The 21845-nt window shown below is 38.3% G+C and overlaps 11 protein-coding genes across 11 annotated transcripts; 6 read left to right on the top strand and 5 right to left on the bottom strand.

Moving 5' to 3' along the window:
• The first annotated feature begins 55 nt into the window (after positions 1 to 55).
• Positions 56 to 2266, top strand: SPOG_00763 (chaperonin-containing T-complex eta subunit Cct7). Its single transcript, XM_013168940.1, has 3 exons — positions 56 to 161; positions 206 to 629; positions 726 to 2266. The coding sequence occupies exons 1-3, from the start codon at positions 128 to 130 to the stop codon at positions 1942 to 1944; spliced, it is 1677 nt and encodes a 558-aa protein (XP_013024394.1). The 5' UTR covers positions 56 to 127; the 3' UTR covers positions 1945 to 2266.
• An 89-nt stretch (positions 2267 to 2355) lies between these two features.
• Positions 2356 to 6099, top strand: SPOG_00764 (SAGA complex bromodomain subunit Spt7). Its single transcript, XM_013168941.1, has 12 exons — positions 2356 to 3094; positions 3144 to 3340; positions 3383 to 3424; positions 3478 to 3579; positions 3618 to 3756; positions 3810 to 3940; positions 3980 to 4118; positions 4158 to 4897; positions 4935 to 5097; positions 5135 to 5247; positions 5292 to 5650; positions 5700 to 6099. The coding sequence occupies exons 1-12, from the start codon at positions 2512 to 2514 to the stop codon at positions 6034 to 6036; spliced, it is 3045 nt and encodes a 1014-aa protein (XP_013024395.1). The 5' UTR covers positions 2356 to 2511; the 3' UTR covers positions 6037 to 6099.
• Positions 6100 to 6336: 237 nt separating this feature from the next.
• On the top strand, positions 6337 to 7714 carry SPOG_00765 (tRNA acetyltransferase). Its single transcript, XM_013168942.1, has 6 exons — positions 6337 to 6522; positions 6562 to 6672; positions 6722 to 6881; positions 6931 to 7136; positions 7183 to 7323; positions 7374 to 7714. The coding sequence occupies exons 1-6, from the start codon at positions 6469 to 6471 to the stop codon at positions 7575 to 7577; spliced, it is 876 nt and encodes a 291-aa protein (XP_013024396.1). The 5' UTR covers positions 6337 to 6468; the 3' UTR covers positions 7578 to 7714.
• SPOG_00766 (DUF1690 family protein) lies at positions 6384 to 8638 on the bottom strand. Its single transcript, XM_013168943.1, has one exon. The coding sequence runs from the start codon at positions 8587 to 8589 to the stop codon at positions 8104 to 8106; it is 486 nt and encodes a 161-aa protein (XP_013024397.1). The 5' UTR covers positions 8590 to 8638; the 3' UTR covers positions 6384 to 8103.
• A 991-nt stretch (positions 8639 to 9629) lies between these two features.
• SPOG_00767 (magnesium ion transporter Mrs2) lies at positions 9630 to 11691 on the top strand. Its single transcript, XM_013168944.1, has one exon. It carries the CDS (start codon positions 9961 to 9963, stop codon positions 11215 to 11217), a length of 1257 nt encoding a protein of 418 aa, XP_013024398.1. The 5' UTR covers positions 9630 to 9960; the 3' UTR covers positions 11218 to 11691.
• A 109-nt stretch (positions 11692 to 11800) lies between these two features.
• On the bottom strand, positions 11801 to 12407 carry SPOG_00768 (translation initiation factor eIF1A). Its single transcript, XM_013168945.1, has one exon. The coding sequence runs from the start codon at positions 12393 to 12395 to the stop codon at positions 11982 to 11984; it is 414 nt and encodes a 137-aa protein (XP_013024399.1). The 5' UTR covers positions 12396 to 12407; the 3' UTR covers positions 11801 to 11981.
• A 166-nt stretch (positions 12408 to 12573) lies between these two features.
• On the top strand, positions 12574 to 14984 carry SPOG_00769 (COPII-coated vesicle component Hrf1). Its single transcript, XM_013168946.1, has one exon. It carries the CDS (start codon positions 12634 to 12636, stop codon positions 13546 to 13548), a length of 915 nt encoding a protein of 304 aa, XP_013024400.1. The 5' UTR covers positions 12574 to 12633; the 3' UTR covers positions 13549 to 14984.
• On the bottom strand, positions 14080 to 14875 carry SPOG_00770 (nascent polypeptide-associated complex alpha subunit Egd2). The gene is made up of 2 exons (XM_013168947.1): positions 14343 to 14875; positions 14080 to 14194 (listed from the first exon to the last, which is right to left on the bottom strand). Exons 1-2 carry the CDS (start codon positions 14811 to 14813, stop codon positions 14156 to 14158), a joined length of 510 nt encoding a protein of 169 aa, XP_013024401.1. The 5' UTR covers positions 14814 to 14875; the 3' UTR covers positions 14080 to 14155.
• SPOG_00771 (TIM22 inner membrane protein import complex subunit Tim22) lies at positions 14910 to 16094 on the top strand. The gene has a single exon (XM_013168948.1). It carries the CDS (start codon positions 15248 to 15250, stop codon positions 15764 to 15766), a length of 519 nt encoding a protein of 172 aa, XP_013024402.1. The 5' UTR covers positions 14910 to 15247; the 3' UTR covers positions 15767 to 16094.
• Positions 15934 to 18939, bottom strand: SPOG_00772 (vacuolar protein). Its single transcript, XM_013168949.1, has 8 exons — positions 18872 to 18939; positions 18754 to 18826; positions 18502 to 18658; positions 16994 to 18448; positions 16852 to 16956; positions 16693 to 16808; positions 16562 to 16641; positions 15934 to 16521 (listed from the first exon to the last, which is right to left on the bottom strand). Exons 1-8 carry the CDS (start codon positions 18873 to 18875, stop codon positions 16079 to 16081), a joined length of 2433 nt encoding a protein of 810 aa, XP_013024403.1. The 5' UTR covers positions 18876 to 18939; the 3' UTR covers positions 15934 to 16078.
• Positions 18940 to 19151: 212 nt separating this feature from the next.
• Positions 19152 to 21804, bottom strand: SPOG_00773 (cytoplasmic threonine-tRNA ligase Trs1). Its single transcript, XM_013168950.1, has 2 exons — positions 21736 to 21804; positions 19152 to 21469 (listed from the first exon to the last, which is right to left on the bottom strand). The coding sequence occupies exon 2, from the start codon at positions 21362 to 21364 to the stop codon at positions 19253 to 19255; it is 2112 nt and encodes a 703-aa protein (XP_013024404.1). The 5' UTR covers positions 21365 to 21469; positions 21736 to 21804; the 3' UTR covers positions 19152 to 19252.
• Between the last annotated feature and the right edge of the window lie 41 nt (positions 21805 to 21845).

The raw sequence follows: 21845 nt of genomic DNA, 5'->3' as shown, positions 1-21845 counted from the left end.
TTCCTTCAATATCTTTACCGTGGTGTAACGTGCCTTATACTATTTCGACTATGGGTGGAAGAGTAGTATTGTTCGCGACGTCCTTTCTTCCAAGCACCAAACGACTAGAATTTGAGTTATTTACAGAATGTCTGTAGGGGCCCCTCAAATTCCAATTATTGGTATGTATATGATCAAATAATAGCTTCTAATGAATGTGATGTAGTTCTGAAAGAAGGCACTAATGATTCGCAGGGTCGTGGTCAACTGCTCTCGAACATTAATGCTTGCGTCGCTGTCCAAGATACCATTCGGACAACCCTTGGACCTTTGGGAGCTGACAAATTGATGGTTAATGACAGAGGTGAGGTTGTCATTTCGAATGACGGCGCTACTATCATGAAGCTACTTGACATTGTTCATCCTGCAGCCAAGACTCTTGTGGACGTTGCTCGCGCTCAAGATGCTGAGGTTGGCGATGGTACTACGTCTGTAGTCGTCTTTGCTGGTGAATTATTACGGGAAGCCCGCAATTTTGTGGAAGACGGTGTTAGCTCGCACTCAATTATTCGCGGCTACCGTAAAGCTGCTCAATTAGCAGTCAACAAAATCAAAGAAATAGCCATTCAATTAGATTTATCAGATGAAACGTATGTATAATATGAGCAAGGCAATGTGAACTGTGAAAATTCGAAACCTTTGAATTTTCCCCTTATGATTTTTTTTTTTCGATACTAACCGGTTAGAAAATTACGCGATTTGTTGACGAAATGTGCTGCTACTGCCATGAGTTCCAAACTAATTCGTTCCAATTCATCTTTCTTTACGAAAATGGTTGTAGACGCCGTCCTTACTTTAGACAGAGAAGATTTAAATGAAAACTTGATTGGTATAAAAAAGGTTCCAGGCGGTGCTATGGAAGATTCTCAGCTGGTAAATGGTGTTGCTTTCAAAAAGACTTTTTCATACGCAGGATTTGAGCAACAACCCAAATACTTTAAAAATCCTAAGATTCTTTGCTTGGATGTCGAGCTGGAACTGAAGGCTGAAAAGGACAATGCTGAAGTTCGTGTCGACAAGGTTCAGGAATACCAAAACATTGTGGATGCTGAATGGCGCATTATTTTTTCAAAATTAGAGGCTACTGTTGCCACTGGTGCCAAGGTTGTTTTGTCTAAGCTTCCCATCGGAGATTTGGCTACTCAATACTTCGCTGACCGTGATATCTTCTGCGCTGGTAGAGTGGGTACTGATGACTTAAACCGCGTTGTTGAAGCTGTCGGCGGTTCCATTCAATCAACATGTTCGAATATTGAAGAACATCACCTCGGAACTTGCAGCACTTTTGAAGAACGCCAGATCGGTGGTGAGCGCTTCAATTTATTTGAAGGTTGTCCCAAGTCGAAGTCCTGCACCCTTATTCTTCGTGGTGGTGCTGACCAGTTTATCGCAGAAGTTGAGCGCTCTTTACATGATGCTATCATGATTGTTAAGCATGCATTGAAGAATAATCTTGTTGTAGCAGGTGGTGGTGCCTGTGAAATGGAACTTTCTAAATATCTTCGGGATTACTCCCTTACCATTTCTGGAAAACAACAAAACTTCATTGGAGCTTTCGCTCGTTCTTTGGAAGTTGTCCCTCGCCAACTTTGTGACAATGCTGGTTTTGACTCCACTGATATATTGAACAAACTCCGAATGATGCATGCTAAAGGTGATAAATGGGCTGGTGTTGATATGGCAACCGAAGGTGTTGCCAACAATTTTGAAAAGTTTGTATGGGAACCGAGTTCTGTCAAATCTAATGCAATCATGTCAGCAGCGGAAGCAGCTACTTTAGTTCTTTCTGTCGACGAAACTATAATGAATGAGCCTTCCAAACAACCTCAGGGTCCACAAGGTGGTATGCCTCCCGGTGCTGCACAAAGGATTATGCGTGGCAGAGGTCGTGGTATGCCTCGTTGATGTGCTATGTTGATGATTGAACAAAAGAGAAGACTGGGAAAAAAATTAAAATATATTGCAAAACTTTGGTTACTTTTTATGCACTTCTTTTTTAAGTATAAATTTTCAGTTTAAAGATTAGTAAGGAGTAATTGATGTTTGTTTTTGCATATGAAAGTATCTACTACATATTTTTCGTTGATACCCTTATGAAATATAGAAACTAGAAAACCAAAGCTTTTATTTTTCCGACGTATCCTTATATCCTTCAGACTATGGAAAATGTTTGCTGCTGTGTGATTTCTCAGCTAATTGTAGTAAAAACTCATTATATACTTATGCATTTGTTATAGAAAATAGTTCAATCTTTCTTCTTTAAGCTTTTATTATTCTCTATTATCTAATAAAGTCATGGATGAATACTTCATAACTGCTAGCTACTCACTTAATATCCTTATTCTGTTCCAAGTAATTAGAACGCGACGTCCATAACTTATAGCCATTTAAAATTTAGGGTATTTTCGAGCTGGTTTAACGAATAAGTAATAGAGTTGAATGTCTTGTTATAAATTCAAAGACTAGCATTGGATGGACAGGAATCTTGAAGACGCGAAGACGTTGGACGAGCCAATTCTTCATAGCTTAGCAATTGCTCTTCTAAAGAACGAATATTGGAGTCTTTATTTAACTCCAGAACAAAAACGGAAATATATAAATATCATTAATGATGTACGGTTGTGGAATCGATTTATAAACGTGAGAAACTGGGATACACTATGCGACGAAAAAGACCCTTCAGGAGGCAGTGAGGAAGATGAGGAGCTAGACATGACAACTCTATTTCGATGCCGATGTATGTTATATGACGCTCAAATTAATGGTGGATTGTTCGCTACACGAAACGCTGAAGGTCCTTCCAGTCAAGTAACTAAGGAGAATGAGAAGGATATACCTCATGAAACTCAGAATATCGAGCAAAGCGAAGAAGAGAAAAAGAATGAAATAGAACAAGACTCGAGGAAGAAGAGTTCAACTCGAGAAATTAACGAGAACGACTATGACGAACCTGACAGCGATGCTAATCAGCCCAAAAATGACGAAAAACAGGAAGCTAGTGGAGCTTCATCTCGTTCGTTTGTAGACTTAGAGTCCATCGATATTGATGATATGGGTAAGTGATTATTTTACATCACTTTCATATAGCTGATTCTTATAAATAGACGTTTCAGGATCAAGCACTATTGAGTCTAGCAAGGTTCTTAGCAATATTGCCTATAACTATGTGTATTATACCCTAGAAGATGATTTACTCGATCAAGATGAAGTTGAGAAATTAGAGACTGATGGTCCATCTTCACCTGGGAAAGCTTCATTTCCTCAAAATTCTTCCGATACTTCATGGACTGAAAATTTTTCTGTATGCAAAATGTATTCATTCAGTTTTCTAACTATATTTCAGCAACTACATTCCAAATTTGGCCATTTTACTGCGAATTTCAAGGTTTGTTTCATCGTTAATCTTGCATAAAAAACTAATAGCCTTTTGCATATCAGAATCTCTTGAAATATCTTGAAAACAACCGAAACGTAGTTGGTGCTTCTGACGCTGAAATCAAACAGTTGCTTGCGGATGTCCGAAAAAGCAGATCAAAATGGGTACGAACACATCTTTGACCTAGAACTAACTTTTTTAGGCAAATGAACAAAGAATAGGGCAAGAGGAATTATATGAGGGCGCTGAAAAAGTCATTATGCACCTTCGTAATTACACTGAGCATTCCTTGCCTTTTTTGACAAAAGTCAGCAAGCGCGATGCACCTGACTACTACAATGGTATATAAGCGCTCTTCCTAGTATTTTATATTAAGTATTAACGTGGTTTTCAGTTATCAAAGAGCCAATGGATTTGGGAACAATGCTTCGGAAATTAAAAGCACTGCAGTATAACAGTAAAAAAGAAATTGTTCATGATTTAATGCTTATTTGGTCTAATTGCTTAACATATAATTCACATCCGGTATGTTTGTGTCAATGGATAAGACTCTAATCTGAGTAGGAACATCCGCTACGAGCTCATGCTTTAATTATGAAAAAAAAGTCGCAAGAGCTACTCAACATCATTCCAGATATCGTAATTCAGTCTAGGAAAGATTACGATGAAACTTTGATGGAAGCAGACCTTGAGAGTGACGAAGGTACGTTCTATTGAAAGTCTTACACTAACCGTAAAGAAGAATCCAGCGAAAAAACTTCAAAGCATACTACATCAAAGAAAACCTCATCGAGAGGTGGACAAAGCAAGCGATCTGTTGAAGTACACACTGACGTCCCAAATAGTCCTGATGAGGGCGATAAACAAGGGCGAAAAGAAGAAGATCAGCAAAAGAAGGAAGAAAGTTCACATTTACCTCCTTCCTCTGAATTTGCTGAAATTCCCGAAGAGAAACGCTCTGCGGAAGAAGAAAATACCGCTCGTGCTCAAAATGAGATTGAGGATAAAGTTGTCTCCGATGTTGCACATGAATTTTGGAAAAATAATTCAAAGTCTAGACGTTTTGAATGCATTATGCGGAATAGGAATATGCTTGGAAATTTGAATGCTGTTGAAAATCCCTCTTTGTCTTGTAGGTCTCCTGAAGCCATGACATCTTTTATGAATAGAGAAAAAGCTTACGAAAAATTTTCTGCACGCTCAGAAAGTTTAAGTGGTATATTGGATGTCTCCAATTTAAGCTCTAATTACGACTCTCTATTCGAATACGATGTAGCTTCAGGAGTTCCTGTTCATTATTTTGCCGAGAGCAATGTCGGACCTACTGAAGATGGAGTCTTCAATAATTACCTACTTTGGGAAATGAATCATCAATCGCCAGGACTTTCCTCTTCTATTTACAAGAATATATCGAAAATGCAGCAGATACGAAAGCTGTGTAATAAAATTCAGACAGTTAGGCAGATGCAACTTCCGCAACCGGTATGAATGTTTCTTAGGAGATTATTAACATCTTTAGTTTTACTCTGATTATTATCGAAGTAACATTCCTTTCGCCAATGAGGAATCGATTTTATTAGACGTTCCGCAAAACTTTGAAGAAGTTTCCGATTTTCAACCTGTTGCTCATGGGATTTTAAAGAAACTCTGTTCAGTAATTCTATTTCACGCTGGATTCGATTGTAAGTTAAACTTTGATATTGATTGTTAACCATTTAGCTTTCCATTCCGAGGCCTTAAACGCATTGACGGATGTAGCAGCAGATTACATGAAGAATGCTGGTACTTTGATGAAGAAGTATTTATCGGAGAAGCAAAAGGATTCCAAAGAAGTATGCAAATTGGTGGTATGCGAATTTTGTATTAACAACCTTAGGAAATTATCAATCAAACCCTTCAAGAGCTCGGTGTATCTGGTCCGGAAACATTGGTTTCTTACGTATTTGATGACATTAAACGCTATGGTATTAAATTGGATGAAGTTCATCAGAGGCTGCATAGACATCTCGTAGAGCTTTTACGGCCCGCACTTTCAACTACGAATGATGAAGAGGAAATTTTTGGACGAGATAGTGATTCATTTATAACAGGAGGATTTTCATATGATACCGGAGATGATTTCTTTGGATTACGAGAACTAGGTTTAGAGAAAGAACTCGGGTTGGATTCATTGTCTGTACCTTTGCATCTATTGCAAAGTAGGCTGAGACTTAATATGAGTCAGCAGCCAGAACTGTACGTAAAATTCGTGAAAGGAATTTTATTATTAACCTTTACTTTATAGAACCACTGAAAATACAAAAGAATACCCTCCTGCTCCCAGATACCCACCGATTACCAGAGAGAGTCTGAAGGACGAAATTGGCCTTATCCAAGGCTTTCTGTCTTCAAGGATGGATGAGTTTGGCCTAAATGAATTAATTGAGGATGAAGATATTCGGCCTCGAAACAAGCCTCCACGGCCTCGATTACCTCCCAATGGAAAGATCACGACTGGGAGAAAACGCATTGCATCCTCCGTGTTTTTGAATCAGTCTTTACGGAAGAAGAAATGCTTAAAAAATGCTGAAGTATCACAATCCAACGAGATGCCATCTACTGTGCAAGAAGAGAAAGCATAAGGTTATTTATTTTCAATTTTAAGTTTTGAGATGTTTAATTTTCTAAATGTACATAATCTCCCGTTATACTGTATCGATGGCTGACTGGTAAATTTCAAAAAAACAAAATGAAGGTAGACACGTAGATTATTATGCTCTTTTTATTCCGTCAGTGATATTATTGGAATCAATATAAGAATTGTAGAGTACATTAACTAACAATTTTGAAATGAGAACTGACTCCATTTTAATACAAAATTTCCCTGTGTAGATAAGTATGTTAAAAGCAGATTAAATGAATAGATGGTTGAAACATTATTCCTTTTTTTGCTTACTAAAATCATCTTGTTTTAAGATAAAAAAAATTTCATTCTTACAAAAATTCCATATGCCGACGTTCGTAAAGTGTCAAATCTGGTCACTTTAGGTCCAACTAAAGTAATAAACATTATCATGGCAAAACGCGAACATTCAGACACAAAGCACGGTGGTGCTTCAATAAAAAGGGTATATTTTACATTTTTAACTTTTATTAACCTGTAAAAGCTCAAGTTTAAACGTACAGGCATCGAGAAAAATGAAAGTGGAATCTTGATTACGGTACCTCGTGGTAAAGAGAGACAAGCGTCCAACGAAATTATAAATGTTCTCTCTCAAGTATGTCAATATAATTTCCTGTTGTTACTGATTCTAACAAAGTTGCCAGCATGTTGCTACCCTCTGGCCTGAAACAATAGGACCTGAAGAGAGTGATGATGATGAGGGGGACTTGGAAGAAGCCATTTCTCGCGAATTGGAAGGAATGAAAGAGAAGAAAAAGAGTAAAAAGGAGTTATTGACTCCAATCTTGATTGACTTACAATGTGGTATGGCGCTATAATTATATGATGATGAAGTAGTAACCATTGAAATAAGTGGTTTTTATAAAAATAAGACCTCCTATAGATCCTGTTCGATTGGTGGAATACACTTGCAAAGAAGGGAAGACGAAAAAGATGACTCGCTTTACCCAAAGGTTGACGCCCATAGTCAGGACAACAGGAGCCTCAATTGAAGAATTGGAAGACTTGGCTTTAGAAGTATTGAAACCTCATTTTCATGAAGGACAACAGGATTTGAAGGTAAGCAATTCGTTCAAATATAGATGTATTAACACCGGTGCCTTAGTTTGCTGTCCAAGCTACTATTCGAAATCACTCAATTCTAAAGAAGGATGATATTTATAGATCCATTGCGAAATGTGTTGGGCGTGAGCATAAAGTTGACTTGAAAAACTATGACCTTCTTATCATGGTCCAGGTGTTTAAAGTATGTATTCATTGACGCTCATTTTTCGAATTCTTATTAACATTGGTCAGAACATAATTGGAATGAGTGTCGTGAGAGATTATGAGCAGCTGCGAAGGTTTAATTTAAATGAGCTTTACCAGCCAGGAAGCTCAAAAGTTGACGAGAAGACGAAACCTGTAGAGAAGGAAATCAACAAGGATGAAAACAAACAGACTGCTGAAGCAAAGCCAATATCAGACATTCCAGAACCAAAAGAGTCTACTAACTCTTAACGATGGGCACACAAAAAATGTTTGTTGGCTAAAAAAAATAAAAATAAAAAAATGTTTTTTTTTTTGGGGAGGAGGGTGTTTCATTTAATTAATCGTTCAGTTCAGTCAGAAATTTTATGAGAAAGTTACAATGAAATACAGGTTTTCTATTTATTGGTCAGTGTTAAGTGTACTTGAAATAAAAGTAGCAATCGCAAATTAACAAGATGAATTTCATTAATCTTGCGGTGAATGTCATAATACCAGTGGGAAACAGGAAAGATTTAATATCTGGTTGGATGCAAAATGACAACAGAAATGTATGCCTCGCACCAAAACTCGTTGACGAAGGATTATCCGGAAAGAACGCAGGATACAGGTGAAAGACGATTCAAAAAAGGAAAAGTTTTAAGCGTTGAGGTTTTGCAAGCGTATAAGCATCACATATACAAGTAGATAGGATTACATGAACATGTGAAACAGTAAGCGAAAGTTCGGATTTTCAGTTGCAAGATAAAGGTAGAACAGAAAAGCACCCTCATTTGTGTTAAGAATCAGAAGAGTTTTCTTTAAAAGCACTTGTGAGAGCAACAAACTTTTCTGCAAACGGGCGACAAAGAAGGGATCTATCAGCATTTTCTGACATGCATGCAAATAAGTCGGACCGAGTACTTTCAATCTCCTTCAAGGTCTCGCTTTTTATCGACTGATGAGCAGTAGATTCTTTTTCTAATTTATCACGAAGAGCGGCAAACTCGTTTTTCAAAAGGTTAGAGTTCAAGGATCCTTCGCTTTGCTTCTCCAATTCATTGTTTTGTTTCCATTCTTCATCCATAAGGACATCAATGACTTTCCTTTGACGGTCTTGCAGTTTTTTCAATTCCGTTTGTACGCGTTCTTGGATATATCCTTCCATATCCATCCATCTGCTTGTGTCCGTTTCCGGAGACTCTTTGAGATGGCGCACCAAGCCTTCCGAAAACTCTGTAGGTGCGTGCAAAACAAATTCTTGCCGAGATGGTTTATTACCCATAGTAAATCTTCAAGATTTCTGTTAACTGTGTAATTGAAAAAGAGAGGGGGAAATGGCAGGTTCACATTTGTCTGTTCGCATGCGAAACCTCATAAGTAACACCGTTACTTGCTACTATAAATAATACGAGGATTCAAAATGAATGACTCAGTCAATGAAAAGCACATACTTCGATTTCTGTGGTACATACGAAAAAATTACTTACTAAGAATACCGTTGTGTCCTGGTCTGCTCTGGCCAGGTTGTCTTTTGCTGGCTTTGGAGAAACTCAACAAACGAAAGGTTCATACAGCAGAAGAAAGAGATCCTAAAGTTGGAAAGGATAACTAAATCCCCCCAAAAAGAATTGATGAAAATAAGACTCAAACGATGTATACTGTTGATGATACATAAAAAGGGCTGCGAGCAAAAAGCAATCAAGTTCTTAAGCGAGTCGCTTACCAAACCTTACACTGGGATCGCAAATGTAGCAAATCATGACAACTATGAAATAAAAAAGGTAGAAAAGGTATATAGCTTAGGATAACTTTGTGCATTTATGTTCAACAGTTGTTGCAGTAAAACGAACAAAGATCATGCAAAGTGTGAAAAGGTGTTCGTTCGCATATTGTAAGCGTGTCTCAAGATATGAACATGAAGGCATAATAATGAAATATTGAAATTCAAAGGACATAATGTTTATATGAAAGTAAGCTGAATAAACTTGGCTGGCATTCCCGAGAGTTTTTTCCTTGCTTACACATTAGTTCAGTGACTCAACAGTTGCCATCACTTCCTGCATTCGCGATTATTAAAAATCTTATAATTCATTTCTTTTTGTTAATAAAGAAAGAAGGAAAGAAAGAAAAAAACCGTTGTTTGGGTGTCTGGTTCAATTTTTACCTACAAAGTCTCACGGATTCCTTTCGTCTTTCATCCTTTTAATAGATAAATTTATATTCTTTAAGAATCCTAAGTATACATTCTTTAATAGAGATCGGCCTTTGACTGTCTGCGATTGTATTCTGTACCATTCCTACACTACTACTTGCAATACTTTACAAATCGTCGTCGTTATTATGCTCGATTAGAGGATTAGATAACTACCAGTTATTTTTCACTGTCAATAAAGAAGAAAAGAAAGCAAAATCAACGACAATTGTGAACCACAGTCGAAAATTACAAGCTTGAAGGTTTGCAAATCTACCATCTTGAAAATTGCGGTTTCGCCTTCTTTAAATAACTTCTTACCTTCGATTAAAAGGGAAATTCTAAAGATTTCCTTTCTAAGCTGAAGTACTTAATTTTCGTCGTTGAATAAGGATTTTTTTGATCAAATCCGCAAGTTTGTGGGTTTACCCTTTTCAGCTGTAAACATTCGGACTACTTCCAATGCTATTTCCTATAGGAATTTCGAGGTTTTTCGGCTCGTTACCCTCAAAACCACAACTGTTTGCTCATCCGTTTCGTTCATCCATTGTCCGATTCCATTCTCGGCTTCTTCCCCCAAGACAACTTGACAATTCCCTTGCTAACCTTCAAAAGAAAAACGGCAGCCATCGTGACCTCGCGGAAAGCCGGACAGAATGGTTTCATCGAAGTGCCTCAAAAAACCGCTTACTTATAAATTGTACTGAATTCGACTTTCAGGGAAACGTAAGAGTAATCTGTGGAGATTTCAAAAAAATGGATTTGTGCAAACAAAATGGATTGCTACCTCGTGATTTACGAAAGCTAAACACTAGTATCAACTCTATCGTTCCGGTGATCCTTGTACGTGAAGGGTCAATTTTGGTTAATCTCTTGCACCTTCGAGCCTTAATCAAGGCAGATTCCGTATTACTCTTTGATGTATATGGAAGCCAGCACTCCCATTCGCAATCTCAATTTATATATGAACTGCAAGGGAGATTGAAGCAATCCTCCAGTGATTTTGAATTTCTGCCATATGAAATGATGGCTTTAGAAACAATATTAATAAGCGTTGTGAATACTCTGGATTCTGAATTGCGTGTTCTGCAGAATCTTGTCTCTGATCTTTTAGCCGACTTTGAACTCGATATTAATCAAGATCGGCTTAGGACCCTTCTGATCTTTTCAAGACGTCTTTCTGGATTTCTGAAAAAAGCTACATTGATTCGTGATGTTTTAGACGAACTGCTAGAACAAGATCAAGATTTAGCAGGCATGTACTTGACAGAGCGCCTTCGAACCGGCAAACCTAGAGATCATGATAAACATGATGAAATAGAGTTATTGCTTGAAACATATTACAAGCAAGTAGACGAAATTGTGCAACAAACAGATAATTTAATGGGCAATATCCGAAGTACAGAGGAAATCTGTAATATTATGTTAGATGCGAACAGAAATTCCCTTATGCTCCTTGGGTTAAAGCTTTCTGCGGTCACGCTGGGATTGGGGTTTGGTGCCATAATTGCTAGCATTTATGGTATGAACTTGCCAAACGGTTTCGAAGAATCCCCAGCGGCCTTTTATTCGACTGTGGGAATGATTTTTACGATGGCTACGATTTTAAGTTCTATAGGGATTCTAAAGATTCGAAGTTTGAAGCGAATTCAAATGGCGTTTAATCATCGCCCAACTTTGACAATTGAACCTGAAAAGTTACGACCGCCTTATCTGTAATCATACCAAATACTCATGAACATGCTAATTGTCTTATAGCCTTATTTTCATTCTCTTACATCTTCATTTATCTTTTTTTTAACTCAAAAATCGGTCTCTACTGTTATATTCTTCATTTTGAAACCGCCTATATACCCCATTTTAGTGATTTTTTGGTATCTCTTGGGCAAATATGTTGTCGCATAGAAAAAGCATATTTTTTTGTTTGTTTGTTAAAAGAAACCAAGCGGTAAATTTGATTCTTTTCTCTTCTTTCAAACTCATACTTGAGAGAAATTGCTCGTCTACAATTTAACAACGTTCAGTATTAATCTTTGGTACAATTGTACTTTAATCAAAATACAAGTTTGCTTAAAAGGAAAAAGAAAAAGCTACCATACCCTGCTAAACTATGATACCATGCATCTACATAACGACATTTTTTGTTTAAATAAATTTTATTTTCATGAGCCAGAACGAAACAACCAAGATATAAATTAACAAGACAATAGTTAATTGAAAATCATGGACGGAAATCCGAGTACAATCTTGTTAAATACCATTATATACCGGAGACCAAAACGGAAAAAGAAGGGAGACATAATTTCGGTCATAGGAGGGATTTTTACTTTTTTTCTAGTAAATAATAAAAAGAAAAACCAAGAAACCACATACACCAAAAGAAAACATGGAAGAAATAAAAAACAAGCATTTTTATAAAATTTAGTCCATCGTCTTTATTTCACCACATCTCCAAGTGCACCATAAAATTTTTTTCAGTGAATTTAAATAGCATCAACATCAAATTCAAAGTCAAGATCGTCTTCTCCTTCAACACCAAAGTCGGTCTCATTAATCTTGGCAGTTTCGGGCAACTCGCCTTGGTTCTTAAGAGTACGAGCTTCATCAGCGGTGTATTTCAAGATCACATCACCTTTCTCGTCTTGGAATTCACGAAGAGACAATAAAATAATGTCACCTTGGTTAATCCAAACCTTCTTCCTCAATTTACCACGAATGTGACCTAAGCGCTTCACACCGTCGAAGCAAGCTGCCTCAATCCGACCGTTACCAAGCATTCTGGTAACTTGAGCGTAAATCTGACCTTCCTCGGCGTAGGTCAATTCACGCTTTTCATTCTCGTTCTCATTTTTTCCGCGACGGCGGTTCTTACCACCCTTTCCTTTGTTCTTGGGCATTCTGGTTCTGGGTTCGTTTCAGATGCCAAAAAATTTCGGAAAGTGTCTTGTTCTTCTTGATTTTGGTATACATATTTTACATTTTTATTTATTTCTTATATTTCTATTTAAGTATTTAATTCTGTTTTTCCCCATCTTTTCTGTATATTGCTCTCTTTTTTCTCTCTGAACTTCATCGAGTCCAGCCTTGACCTTTCCCCATTATACGTACCCAAAGGAGAGCAGAGACTCTTTACAAATGCCTCCAAAACTGTATCATCCTCAACCGACTCACGCCGTCCCTAGTCCCAATATGCGAGCAGGTAGTCGGTACGAGCCGCAACCTGGATTTCCTTCAGGAGCCTCCATGTCCTCTCCATACGACAATCCCAACATGGCTGCTGGCATGGGCATGCCTTCAACTGCGTCCTATTTACCCAATTCGGCTACTGCGCAAATGGGATTTCAGTTAGGTCGAAATGCAGTAAGCGCTGGCCATGAGTATATGGAACAGAATTTCGGAAAGTGGCTCTCCACCACCCGACTCCATCACTACTTCTCAGTAACCAACTCGTATGTTGTAGCGAAACTGTTGCTCATCATTTTCCCCTGGCGCCGCAGGTCTTGGGCTCGTAAGCTGAAACGGTCAGAAATGAATGGTAGCGCTGAAGGATACTGTGCTCCAGGAGAAGACCTGAACTCTCCAGACATGTACATTCCCTTAATGGCATTTGTTACGCATCTTCTTTTGATTTGTGCGCTTGCAGGTTTGCAGGATAAATTTCAACCTGAGCTTTTGGGTTTACGTGCTAGCAAAGCATGTGGTATCGTCTTGTTCGAGTTTTTGGCTACTCGCCTTGGATGTTATTTATTAAATATTTCAAATCAGAGTCAGGTCCTGGATCTCTTGGCTTTCAGTGGGTACAAGTTTGTCGGCCTCATATTAACCTCCCTCAGCCGGATAGCTAATATGCCCTGGCTTACAAGATTTATATTTCTTTACATGTACTTAGCTACGGCCTTTTTCCTTTTACGCTCGTTAAAATATGCCGTGCTGCCCGAATCTACTATGGCTATTAATGCCACCATAACTTCCCATCAACGGAGTCGACGGATCTATTTTCTCTTTTTCATTGCTGCTTCCCAAATCCTTTTTATGTATATTTTATTATGAGGTTGCTTTTTCCCTTATTGTTTCTCGGTTTTATACTCTACTACTTGAAGCTCAAGTAAGCTTCCTCGGTGAATGACTGGACAGTTCCTATTTTCACTCTGTCGATCCTTGATGTATGATTATTTTTGATTTATTTCTTTTTCTTTGTCATGAATGAACGGGTTTTATAATTCGCTCTTTGGTTAACTAGCTAAAGATTCCTAACAACTCTCCATGACTTCATATTCAATATTCCCTTTTTTTATTATTGCTCTAACGCACAGAAATTATGATACCGATTGTATGAAAACTATTCACTCTTTATGAATAGGATATAAAATTTAGATTGAATACATAGACAGACTTCATGGATCAATGGATGGGTGGCTGACTAGGGTTCCCTTTATGAACATTACCAAGGTTCTTAGAAAGCTTTGCTATTAGTTTTCATATTGTCCACCGTGTTCTCTAGAGTATGAACTTAGTTGCAAGCTCCTATACGATATTTCCTACCGTCTACCTCGTTCTCTACAATGTTCTTTTACGGGACATAAAATAAACATAATAATATTTTTTTCATGTGACGGAGCCATGAATACAAAATCTACACAATTTTCACATTGCAAGTTTACATAGTAAGAGACATGATAGCGTTCACGACATCGCTCTGCAAAAGCATGGTTAGTATATTGGAAAAAGAAATCAACTACGTTGAAGATTTTCAAAAGAAGGCAGACGAAAGGTTTGAAGAGTTTCAAGACCTTCAATTTCGACATTCCACTCTTCCCTTTATGGAGCACTTTATTGCTACTTACGTTGTTTTCTTTCAAAGCTTTAACGGCCTTGGCACGGTTGACATTGGCTTGAGCCACGACCAATTCGACATCCTTGGCGTCAACACCGGTTTCGTCAACGGGTTCTTCGGCTTCCTCAATCTTAGCGGGCTCTTCCTTGGCAGGAGCAGGCTCTTCGGTAGCAGCACCCTCAGCACCCTCAGCACCAGACTTCTTTTGGTTCTCGCTGAAGGCACGAGCTTGAGCAGCCATGTCTTCGACGGTGATCTTACCGAGGACAACGAAAGCGTTGTTGCTGCTCTTGTAGACGATAGGGTCGTTGACGATCAACAGGATATTCTTAGGGCGGCGCATAGCAACACGAGTGATGCCTTCAACACGCTTAAGACCCAACTTTTGGATCAACTTTTGGGCCTTTTCGGCATGGACAACGGTGGTAGAACCAGCGGGAAGTTCAGAAACTTGTTCGACGGGTTGAGATTCGACAGACATTTTGCTTTACGTTTATAATCTACTTTTTGTTGTTGGAAAAGTTCGAGTTCTTGGCTGCCAAATTTGGTGTTGATCTACTTCGAACATATGTGACTGCCTTTTCCTAATCCTTTCTCGTATTCCACCAAAATGTTATATCTGCTTGGCAATAAAAAAGGGATTCTTTCAATTATATCTTTTTGAGACTTGTAATCACATTAGTCTTGTAATTCGTGATAGGTAACCCTTTTTATCTGAGTGTTTTGGTATTCGAGTCGCAAAAGTTCAGGCTGAAAAATTCCTAGACTTAAAGTTGACGACTTTCCTTAAAGTCTTTCAAAGATTTAGATTGCTCTTTTTTAAATTCAATTTGTCTATACCCTCACTGATCTCTTGATTGGAAAGATCTCTCCGACCTTTACTTATAGTGAACGAAAAGGTTTTCGTACTTAAACATGAACAATCCTGATAATCCTTATTCTTTCTTATCAAGCCAAAATGCTGCCTCTGATGAGATGACACCAGAGGAAAAGTCAATGATGCTACAATCTAAAATCGTTACATTTATGCAAGAAAGCTGTGTATTCAAAAGTATCGCTGCTGGAGGTATGGGGTTTGGTTTGGGTGGTATATTTGGTCTTTTCATGTCCTCTCTGGATATGCAAAGTATGGACCCCCAAATCTATGAAAAGAAATTCCGTGAACAGCTACGTATTCAATTGAAAGATATGGGCTCCCGCTCTTACTCGTCAGCTAAAAGTTTTGGTGTCCTTGGTCTTATATTCGCTGGCTCTGAGTGCAGTATCGAAGCTTTCCGTGCTAAAACTGACATCTACAACCCAACCATCGCCGGTTTTTTTACCGGTAGCATTTTAGCTAGACGATCAGGACCAAAGGCCATGGTATTAGGTGGTGCTGGTTTCAGTGTCTTTTCCTATGCTATCGAAAAATGGATGATGAATTGGTACGACTAATACTTATTACATGCCGCAAAGATATACACCCACATTCTTTGTTTCAAACCTAATTCTATCGTTTCCCTATACTATTACCTTTTTCGTTGCACTTTTGGTTATTCATGTTTTGTCTCCCATTCTTCTTTAATACCGCTTACTTTTCTAGTTAACACTGCATACCTATTACGGATTTTCGCAAAGAAATAATACAGTGACTGCGCTGCTCATTTCAAGTTCATTAAAATATAATCTAAGCGTTCCATAATTAATCATAGTATGAATAAATAATCATCTTAAGAAAGCATGTTTTATACCCAAAAATTCTGTTGATCATTTCGATTTCTTTCGAGTTCCTGGTGGCATCGTCACAGCTTGCGGAAACCGATTTGCAATTAAATCTTTGGAATTACTAGCAGTAGTCGTTATTCCTGAGGCTGACGTAGTCGTCGAGATCGTTGTGGCAGTCGGAATCGATGGCAACGCTCCTGCTAAAGCTAATTTGGTTGCCCGTATCGGTTCTCGATAATTATTTTGATGAGAAAGTTGCACTGTACGCAGCCTTTCCAACAAATCTGACCAGTATGGATCATCCCTTCTTGATCTATTGATGCGTTCGTTTGGTAGTAAAACATTGCTTTTTGACACCGTAGTACATTGGAGTCGGTCTCGTAAAGTCCTAAATGCGGAAGATTGTGGTAACAGCATTAATATTCCGTACAAGGCTTTATGAAGGTACGGGTACTTCTCAGGCTCCAGCAGCTGTAAGCGCATGTCTAACTAGTTAGTAACTCTTTAACCACTCTATTCACATACATGTGAACACAGGCGACTCAATAAGTTGTACCAATTTGTCCAATTGGATCAACATATCAACATTAAACTCTATTTCAGCACTATTGGGATTAGTGATGTTCCGTGTTATAGCTAGCCTTGGCAATACTTACAATACAGATAGGAGGTTGGCGGCGTGTTCGTAATTCTGCGACAAAAGACACAAAGCGAAAACCGCGATAGAATTATGACACCATGCACGATAAAGGGTTGTGAAAATATTTTGTAGCTATTAAATTTGTTAGAACCTTCCAATTATAGTGATAACATACCTTTAATGAGCTCTGCTTCAGTTTTTTCCGAAGGTCAAATAATTCAGGAGCTGTAAATAAGTTGTTATTCAAAACTTCGACCATAGTGCTTGCCAATTCCAAATTCTATAGATTAGCATAATAATTAATGGAATTGACGTACCTCTTCTACTTCTAGAATACTGGCAAAAGCAGTATAAACTCGTTCCCCTTCAATGTGATTACATAGTTGGCGAATAATAAGATTACCTCGAGAATTCAAGAACTTCCTATCTTCAGAAAACATCTGTAGAAGATACTTCAGGAAAGGAACCAAATTTTCGCTTTTGTGGGAAATGGCAATATAAGCCAGAAGTTCCAAAATTCGAGAAACGACTAAGTCGCTAGGGTCTGACAACTGCAGCAAAAACGTTTGAAAAATCGTATCATGCATACTGATAAGTTTTCCACCCGCCCTTCTTTGTAGTAGTAGAATCCATTCAAGAGAGCATAGACGAGTTTCTTCGTTGTCATTGGAAAGAAGTTTTTGCAAAACCTCTATCAATGTGTGAAAATCAACAGTTAAACTGTTATCATTTTGACTGGTATCAAGCTCAGATATTTCAATATCCATCACCTTACTAACTAGAATGACCAAGTTTTGACTAAGCTCCTTGGCAGTCTGACGAATATTCTCTCCTTTAGACATTAAAGGCAAAAGATTTTCTAATACCTTAGAAATCAAAACGAGAGCATCTTTCGGTGAAATGTAAATAAACTCATAGAGCCACTTCAATGCCTTTTCTTGAATAAGAGGTACAGAAGAACCCAGATGATTGACAATTATTTCTAATAGTTTTTTGCAGTCGATTTGAATATGTGCTTCTAATATAAAAGATCCGTCTTTCAGAGAACCCTCAACGTACTCTGAAATCTCCTGCATTTCTGAATCCGATGTGACTCGACGAATCATCGAGTTGAAAAAGTCAGGTTCGCTTTCTTCGTCTCGTTGAAGGATATGGTACTTCACCTTGGCTATTCTTTGAATTTCTCTCAAAAAGTCGTATAAACAGTTACTCGTAACGATTCGAATACTTTCATTAGGATCACTCAAATAATTCATAAGCCCATCTAAAAGATAAGGCAAGTACGAAATGAATTCGAGGTCTGGAATACTGTCAAGTAATCGAATCCAAGAAACCAAAAACATTCTGGTATTGGGGTTTATTACATATATCCTTTCGGATAGCAAAGGAACGAGCTTCGCGAGCGAAAACGTTTGCATCCGGGAAGATTCACAAGACAAGACTGGAACATCTTGCATAGAAGAAGTAGCAGTTTTGTCTTTAAATGTTTCCAAGTTTTCTACACTAGACATATATGTGGAAGCTTGCTGGATGACGATGTCTTTGACTAGTCTATCCAACAATTCAGCTCCATTTTTTACAGTTATTTCTGTGTCAGCAAATAGTTTGCACAAGACGTCAAACATAAGATTAAAGAACCGAAACACTTCTCCTTTAGCCACTTTGCCTATATTATACATGCTTTCACATGCATAATAACGGATTTTGGAATCGGAATCATTAAAGCAATATAGCACTGGCATTATAATTGATTCCATATATATATCAATTTTCTATTTCGCGTGTTAAGACATAGAATGACGAATTGAAAAGTATATAAACTTACCGGACCTAGGGCAATAGCAACTGCGGCAAGACCTATAAGTCCTCCAAAAACAGCATTGGATCCTTTTGTCGGTGAATAAATAAAGTCATCTGCAAGCTCATTGATTACTTCCTGCACTTTGTCCGTTTCACCTTTCTCTAAGTATTGGCGGACGACACTAATACAAGCATTCAGTTAGCTAAAAAATATTTCTTCTTCATGTAATAAATTCCTATAAATGAACTGGATTTCATGTAATGAATAATAACATACCGCTCCAACTCATAGGCAGTAGATTTCCGTTTATCGTATAATTTATGAGTCAAACCATGAGCTATTAAATTATCTAATATATGTTAATTCATCTAACTCTTCGTACAATGTAAATTACCCATTGGAAATCATTAGATCCTACCAAGTCGGTAAGAGTAAGTGACAGTATGGTAGGTAGTAGCACCATTCAATATTTATCACATTTACAAGACATCTACTTATATACGTAAGAAAAGTAACGTTAACATTAATCGTAATGATTGGCAATTGTTTAAGACTATTGAAGAGTCATCTCGCTAATCACATGGTCCTACTAAGTAATAAACTAACATACAAGTTTGCTTATCTATACTTTATACGCAGTGCTGGACCTTCTGTTGTAGAATCCAAAGCACCTATATGCGAAGTTTGTTTTCATTGAAAGAAAAAAATGAATGTTGCATTTATAGTAAATAACCCTAATTCCCGAAAAATGGACCTAAAGTTGATAAGGCTCGAATTACAAGTCGTTGACGCGAGATTTGGACTCCTTAAGCTTGAGTAACTTTTCAAGAATGTCCTTCATGGGAATAACCTCACCCTTGCTTTGCTTCTTAGGATCATCACGGTTACGAACATTCACACTCTCGGATTTTTCTTCTTCGGCACCAACGACAAAGATGAAGTTGTATTGAGAAAGTTGTGCGGTACGTACCTTTTTAGGTAAAGTGTTGTCTGACAAGTCAACGTCAGCGTAGAGACCAGCGCTTACTAAAGCACGATTGACTTTCTCTGCATAAGTATACGCAGCAACAGAAACTGGAACAATGCAAACTTGACGAGGAGACAACCAAAACGGCCACTTACCGGCGAAATGTTCGGTAAGAATGGCAATCATACGCTCCAAACTGCCAAGGATGGCACGATGAACCATGACAGGGCGGATATAGCTATTGTTATTTCCGGTTTCCTTGGCTTCTTCAGCATTAACAGGAGCATGGAATTCAAGTTGGAATTGCTCAGGAAGTTGGAAATCGAGTTGAATAGTGGCACATTGATGTTGTCGTTTTAAGGCATCGAATACGGTGATATCGATTTTAGGACCATAGAAAGCACCATCACCAGCATTTAACTCCCAATTATAACCAGAAGCATCCAAAGCAGCCTTCAACTGAGTCTCAGCACGATCCCAAGTAGCGACGTCACCAAGGAACTTCTCTTCTGGTCTAGTAGACAATTCTAAATGGAAAGTAAAACCAAAGATACCGTAGACGTGCTGCAAGAAGTCAAAGCATCCTTCAATCTCGCTTCTCACTTGGTCGGGTCTGCAAAAGATATGAGCATCATCTTGCTGGAAACGACGGACACGGGTGAGACCGCTAAGGGCACCAGAAAACTCGTTTCTATGCAAAACACCAAAGTCGGCAACGCGCCAAGGAAGGTCACGGTAACTACGATCGCGGTTCTTGAAAATGACACAGTGACCAGGACAATTCATAGGTTTCAAAGCAAACTTCTCCTTTTCAACGTCAAAAGAAAACATGTTTTCAGAATAGTTATTCCAGTGGCCAGAAGTTTTCCAAATGTTTACATTGTACATATTAGGGGTGATGACTTCTTGGTAACCGCGCTGGGAATATTGTTCACGCATCCAGTTTTGTAAAGTGTTGTAAATACGAGTACCATGAGGCAAAAAGAAGCAACTACCAGGAGAAACTTCGTTGAAGAAGAAAAGTTCTTGTTCGCGGCCAATTTTACGGTGATCACGTTTGGCAGCTTCTTGCAAAAAGGCTTTATACTCCTGCATTTGCTTGTTGTCAGGGAAACTAACACCATAAATACGTTGAAGGGAATCGTTTTTAGCATCACCCAAAAAATAAGAGGAAGAGTTTTTCATGACGGCAAAAGATTTAACACGGCCGGTATGAGGGACGTGAGGACCAGTACATAAGTCAATAAGAGGGCCACAGCGATAGACAGTAGTACTAGTACCATCGGGAATCTTGTTTTGTATAATCTGTTGCTTATATTTGTTGTGGCTAAACATCTCAAGGAGTCTTTCCTTAGAAAGGACCAAACGTTCAAACGGCTGCTTTTGTTTGATTGCTTGCTTGGCTAAGTTTTCGAGGCTCTTGTAGTCTTCAGAGGTAACAACACGCTCATTCTCGATAGCCATTTCGTAAAAGAAGCCATCATCCGTAGGAGGACCAACACACAAGTGGCAGCCATAGAATAACTCAGAAGCTTCACCAAGGACGTGGGCACTGGAATGCCAAAAGACTCGTTTTCCTTCGGGATCTTCAAAGTCTAAAAGCTTCAAAGTACAAGAAGTTTCAAAAGGACGGGTCAAATCCCATAGCTTGTCATCCACCTTAGCAATCACGGTACGCTCAGCAAGACCCTTGGAAATCGAGGTAGCAATGTCAAGAGGAGTGGTTTCCCAACTAGTAGCTTTGACAACCTTTCCATCAGGAAGGGTAACGTCAATTTCCTCTCTGGGCTTGTTGGCAATCTCCTCCTCAACTTCTTTTTTGTATTTCTCAAAAAGTTCAACACGATGTTGAATGTATGGAACTTCTAAAGAGACCTGTCCAAGGCCCTTCTGTACTTGTTGAACAGTAGCTGCACTCATCCTTTAATTCGAACGATGAAACTCAATGTGAACTTTCAGGAATGACTTTTCGGTGGACCAATCAATCAATGAGACAGTTATCTGGGTGTAGTTTTCTACTTAAGACTAGAACCAGGGTTAATTTTTCATTTTCTATCGTATTAAATTCCTGAAGGAACCTAAAATTTGATTTGCGCTAAGCTCGGCTCGTGTACTAAATAAATACGGTAATAAAACCATATTATACGTGATCTACAGTTAAAACTTGGGTCTAGCAAGATTCAATTCCCTTTCCACGGACCTGTATATGCTGTACCGAGGACTGTGTTGAAACGCAAACAACCACTTCATCTTCATGAATGTCTCCTTTTTTTCCTTTTCAGCTTACTTACCTTTTGTATATCGCTGTTTAACACAGACAAGCAATTTGCTCTCCCCAGTTTACAACAAGTGATATTTGCTCTGATAAACTCGTTTTGCTGCCTTCCTACACTAAGTTAAT

This window comes from Schizosaccharomyces cryophilus (genome assembly GCF_000004155.1).
Source record: "Schizosaccharomyces cryophilus OY26 unplaced genomic scaffold supercont4.5, whole genome shotgun sequence".
Lineage (NCBI taxonomy): Eukaryota > Fungi > Ascomycota > Schizosaccharomycetes > Schizosaccharomycetales > Schizosaccharomycetaceae > Schizosaccharomyces > Schizosaccharomyces cryophilus.
This window is presented reverse-complemented; position numbering and strand designations above follow the sequence as displayed.

Bases quoted from the DNA above. Each gene is read 5' to 3' on its own strand.
- SPOG_00763 (XM_013168940.1), top strand. From the start codon at position 128: ATGTCTGTAGGGGCCCCTCAAATTCCAATTATTG. The intron at 162-205 runs GTATGTATATGA...AATGTGATGTAG, and splicing joins CCCTCAAATTCCAATTATTG to TTCTGAAAGAAGGCACTAAT. The intron at 630-725 runs GTATGTATAATA...CTAACCGGTTAG, and splicing joins TTAGATTTATCAGATGAAAC to AAAATTACGCGATTTGTTGA.
- SPOG_00764 (XM_013168941.1), top strand. From the start codon at position 2,512: ATGGACAGGAATCTTGAAGACGCGAAGACGTTGGACGAGCCAATTCTT. The intron at 4,119-4,157 runs GTACGTTCTATT...ACCGTAAAGAAG, and splicing joins AGACCTTGAGAGTGACGAAG to AATCCAGCGAAAAAACTTCA. The intron at 5,248-5,291 runs GTATGCAAATTG...TAACAACCTTAG, and splicing joins AGCAAAAGGATTCCAAAGAA to GAAATTATCAATCAAACCCT.
- SPOG_00765 (XM_013168942.1), top strand. From the start codon at position 6,469: ATGGCAAAACGCGAACATTCAGACACAAAGCACGGTGGTGCTTCAATA. The intron at 6,882-6,930 runs GTATGGCGCTAT...CATTGAAATAAG, and splicing joins CTTGATTGACTTACAATGTG to TGGTTTTTATAAAAATAAGA. The intron at 7,324-7,373 runs GTATGTATTCAT...AACATTGGTCAG, and splicing joins TCATGGTCCAGGTGTTTAAA to AACATAATTGGAATGAGTGT.
- SPOG_00766 (XM_013168943.1), bottom strand. From the start codon at position 8,589: ATGGGTAATAAACCATCTCGGCAAGAATTTGTTTTGCACGCACCTACA.
- SPOG_00767 (XM_013168944.1), top strand. From the start codon at position 9,961: ATGCTATTTCCTATAGGAATTTCGAGGTTTTTCGGCTCGTTACCCTCA.
- SPOG_00768 (XM_013168945.1), bottom strand. From the start codon at position 12,395: ATGCCCAAGAACAAAGGAAAGGGTGGTAAGAACCGCCGTCGCGGAAAA.
- SPOG_00769 (XM_013168946.1), top strand. From the start codon at position 12,634: ATGCCTCCAAAACTGTATCATCCTCAACCGACTCACGCCGTCCCTAGT.
- SPOG_00770 (XM_013168947.1), bottom strand. From the start codon at position 14,813: ATGTCTGTCGAATCTCAACCCGTCGAACAAGTTTCTGAACTTCCCGCT. The intron at 14,195-14,342 runs GTAAGTAGCAAT...ATGCTTTTGCAG, and splicing joins AAGCTTTGAAAGAAAACAAC to AGCGATGTCGTGAACGCTAT.
- SPOG_00771 (XM_013168948.1), top strand. From the start codon at position 15,248: ATGAACAATCCTGATAATCCTTATTCTTTCTTATCAAGCCAAAATGCT.
- SPOG_00772 (XM_013168949.1), bottom strand. The intron at 16,957-16,993 runs GTACGTCAATTC...GCTAATCTATAG, and splicing joins GTATTCTAGAAGTAGAAGAG to AATTTGGAATTGGCAAGCAC. The intron at 16,642-16,692 runs GTAAGTATTGCC...TAATCCCAATAG, and splicing joins GCCAACCTCCTATCTGTATT to TGCTGAAATAGAGTTTAATG.
- SPOG_00773 (XM_013168950.1), bottom strand. From the start codon at position 21,364: ATGAGTGCAGCTACTGTTCAACAAGTACAGAAGGGCCTTGGACAGGTC.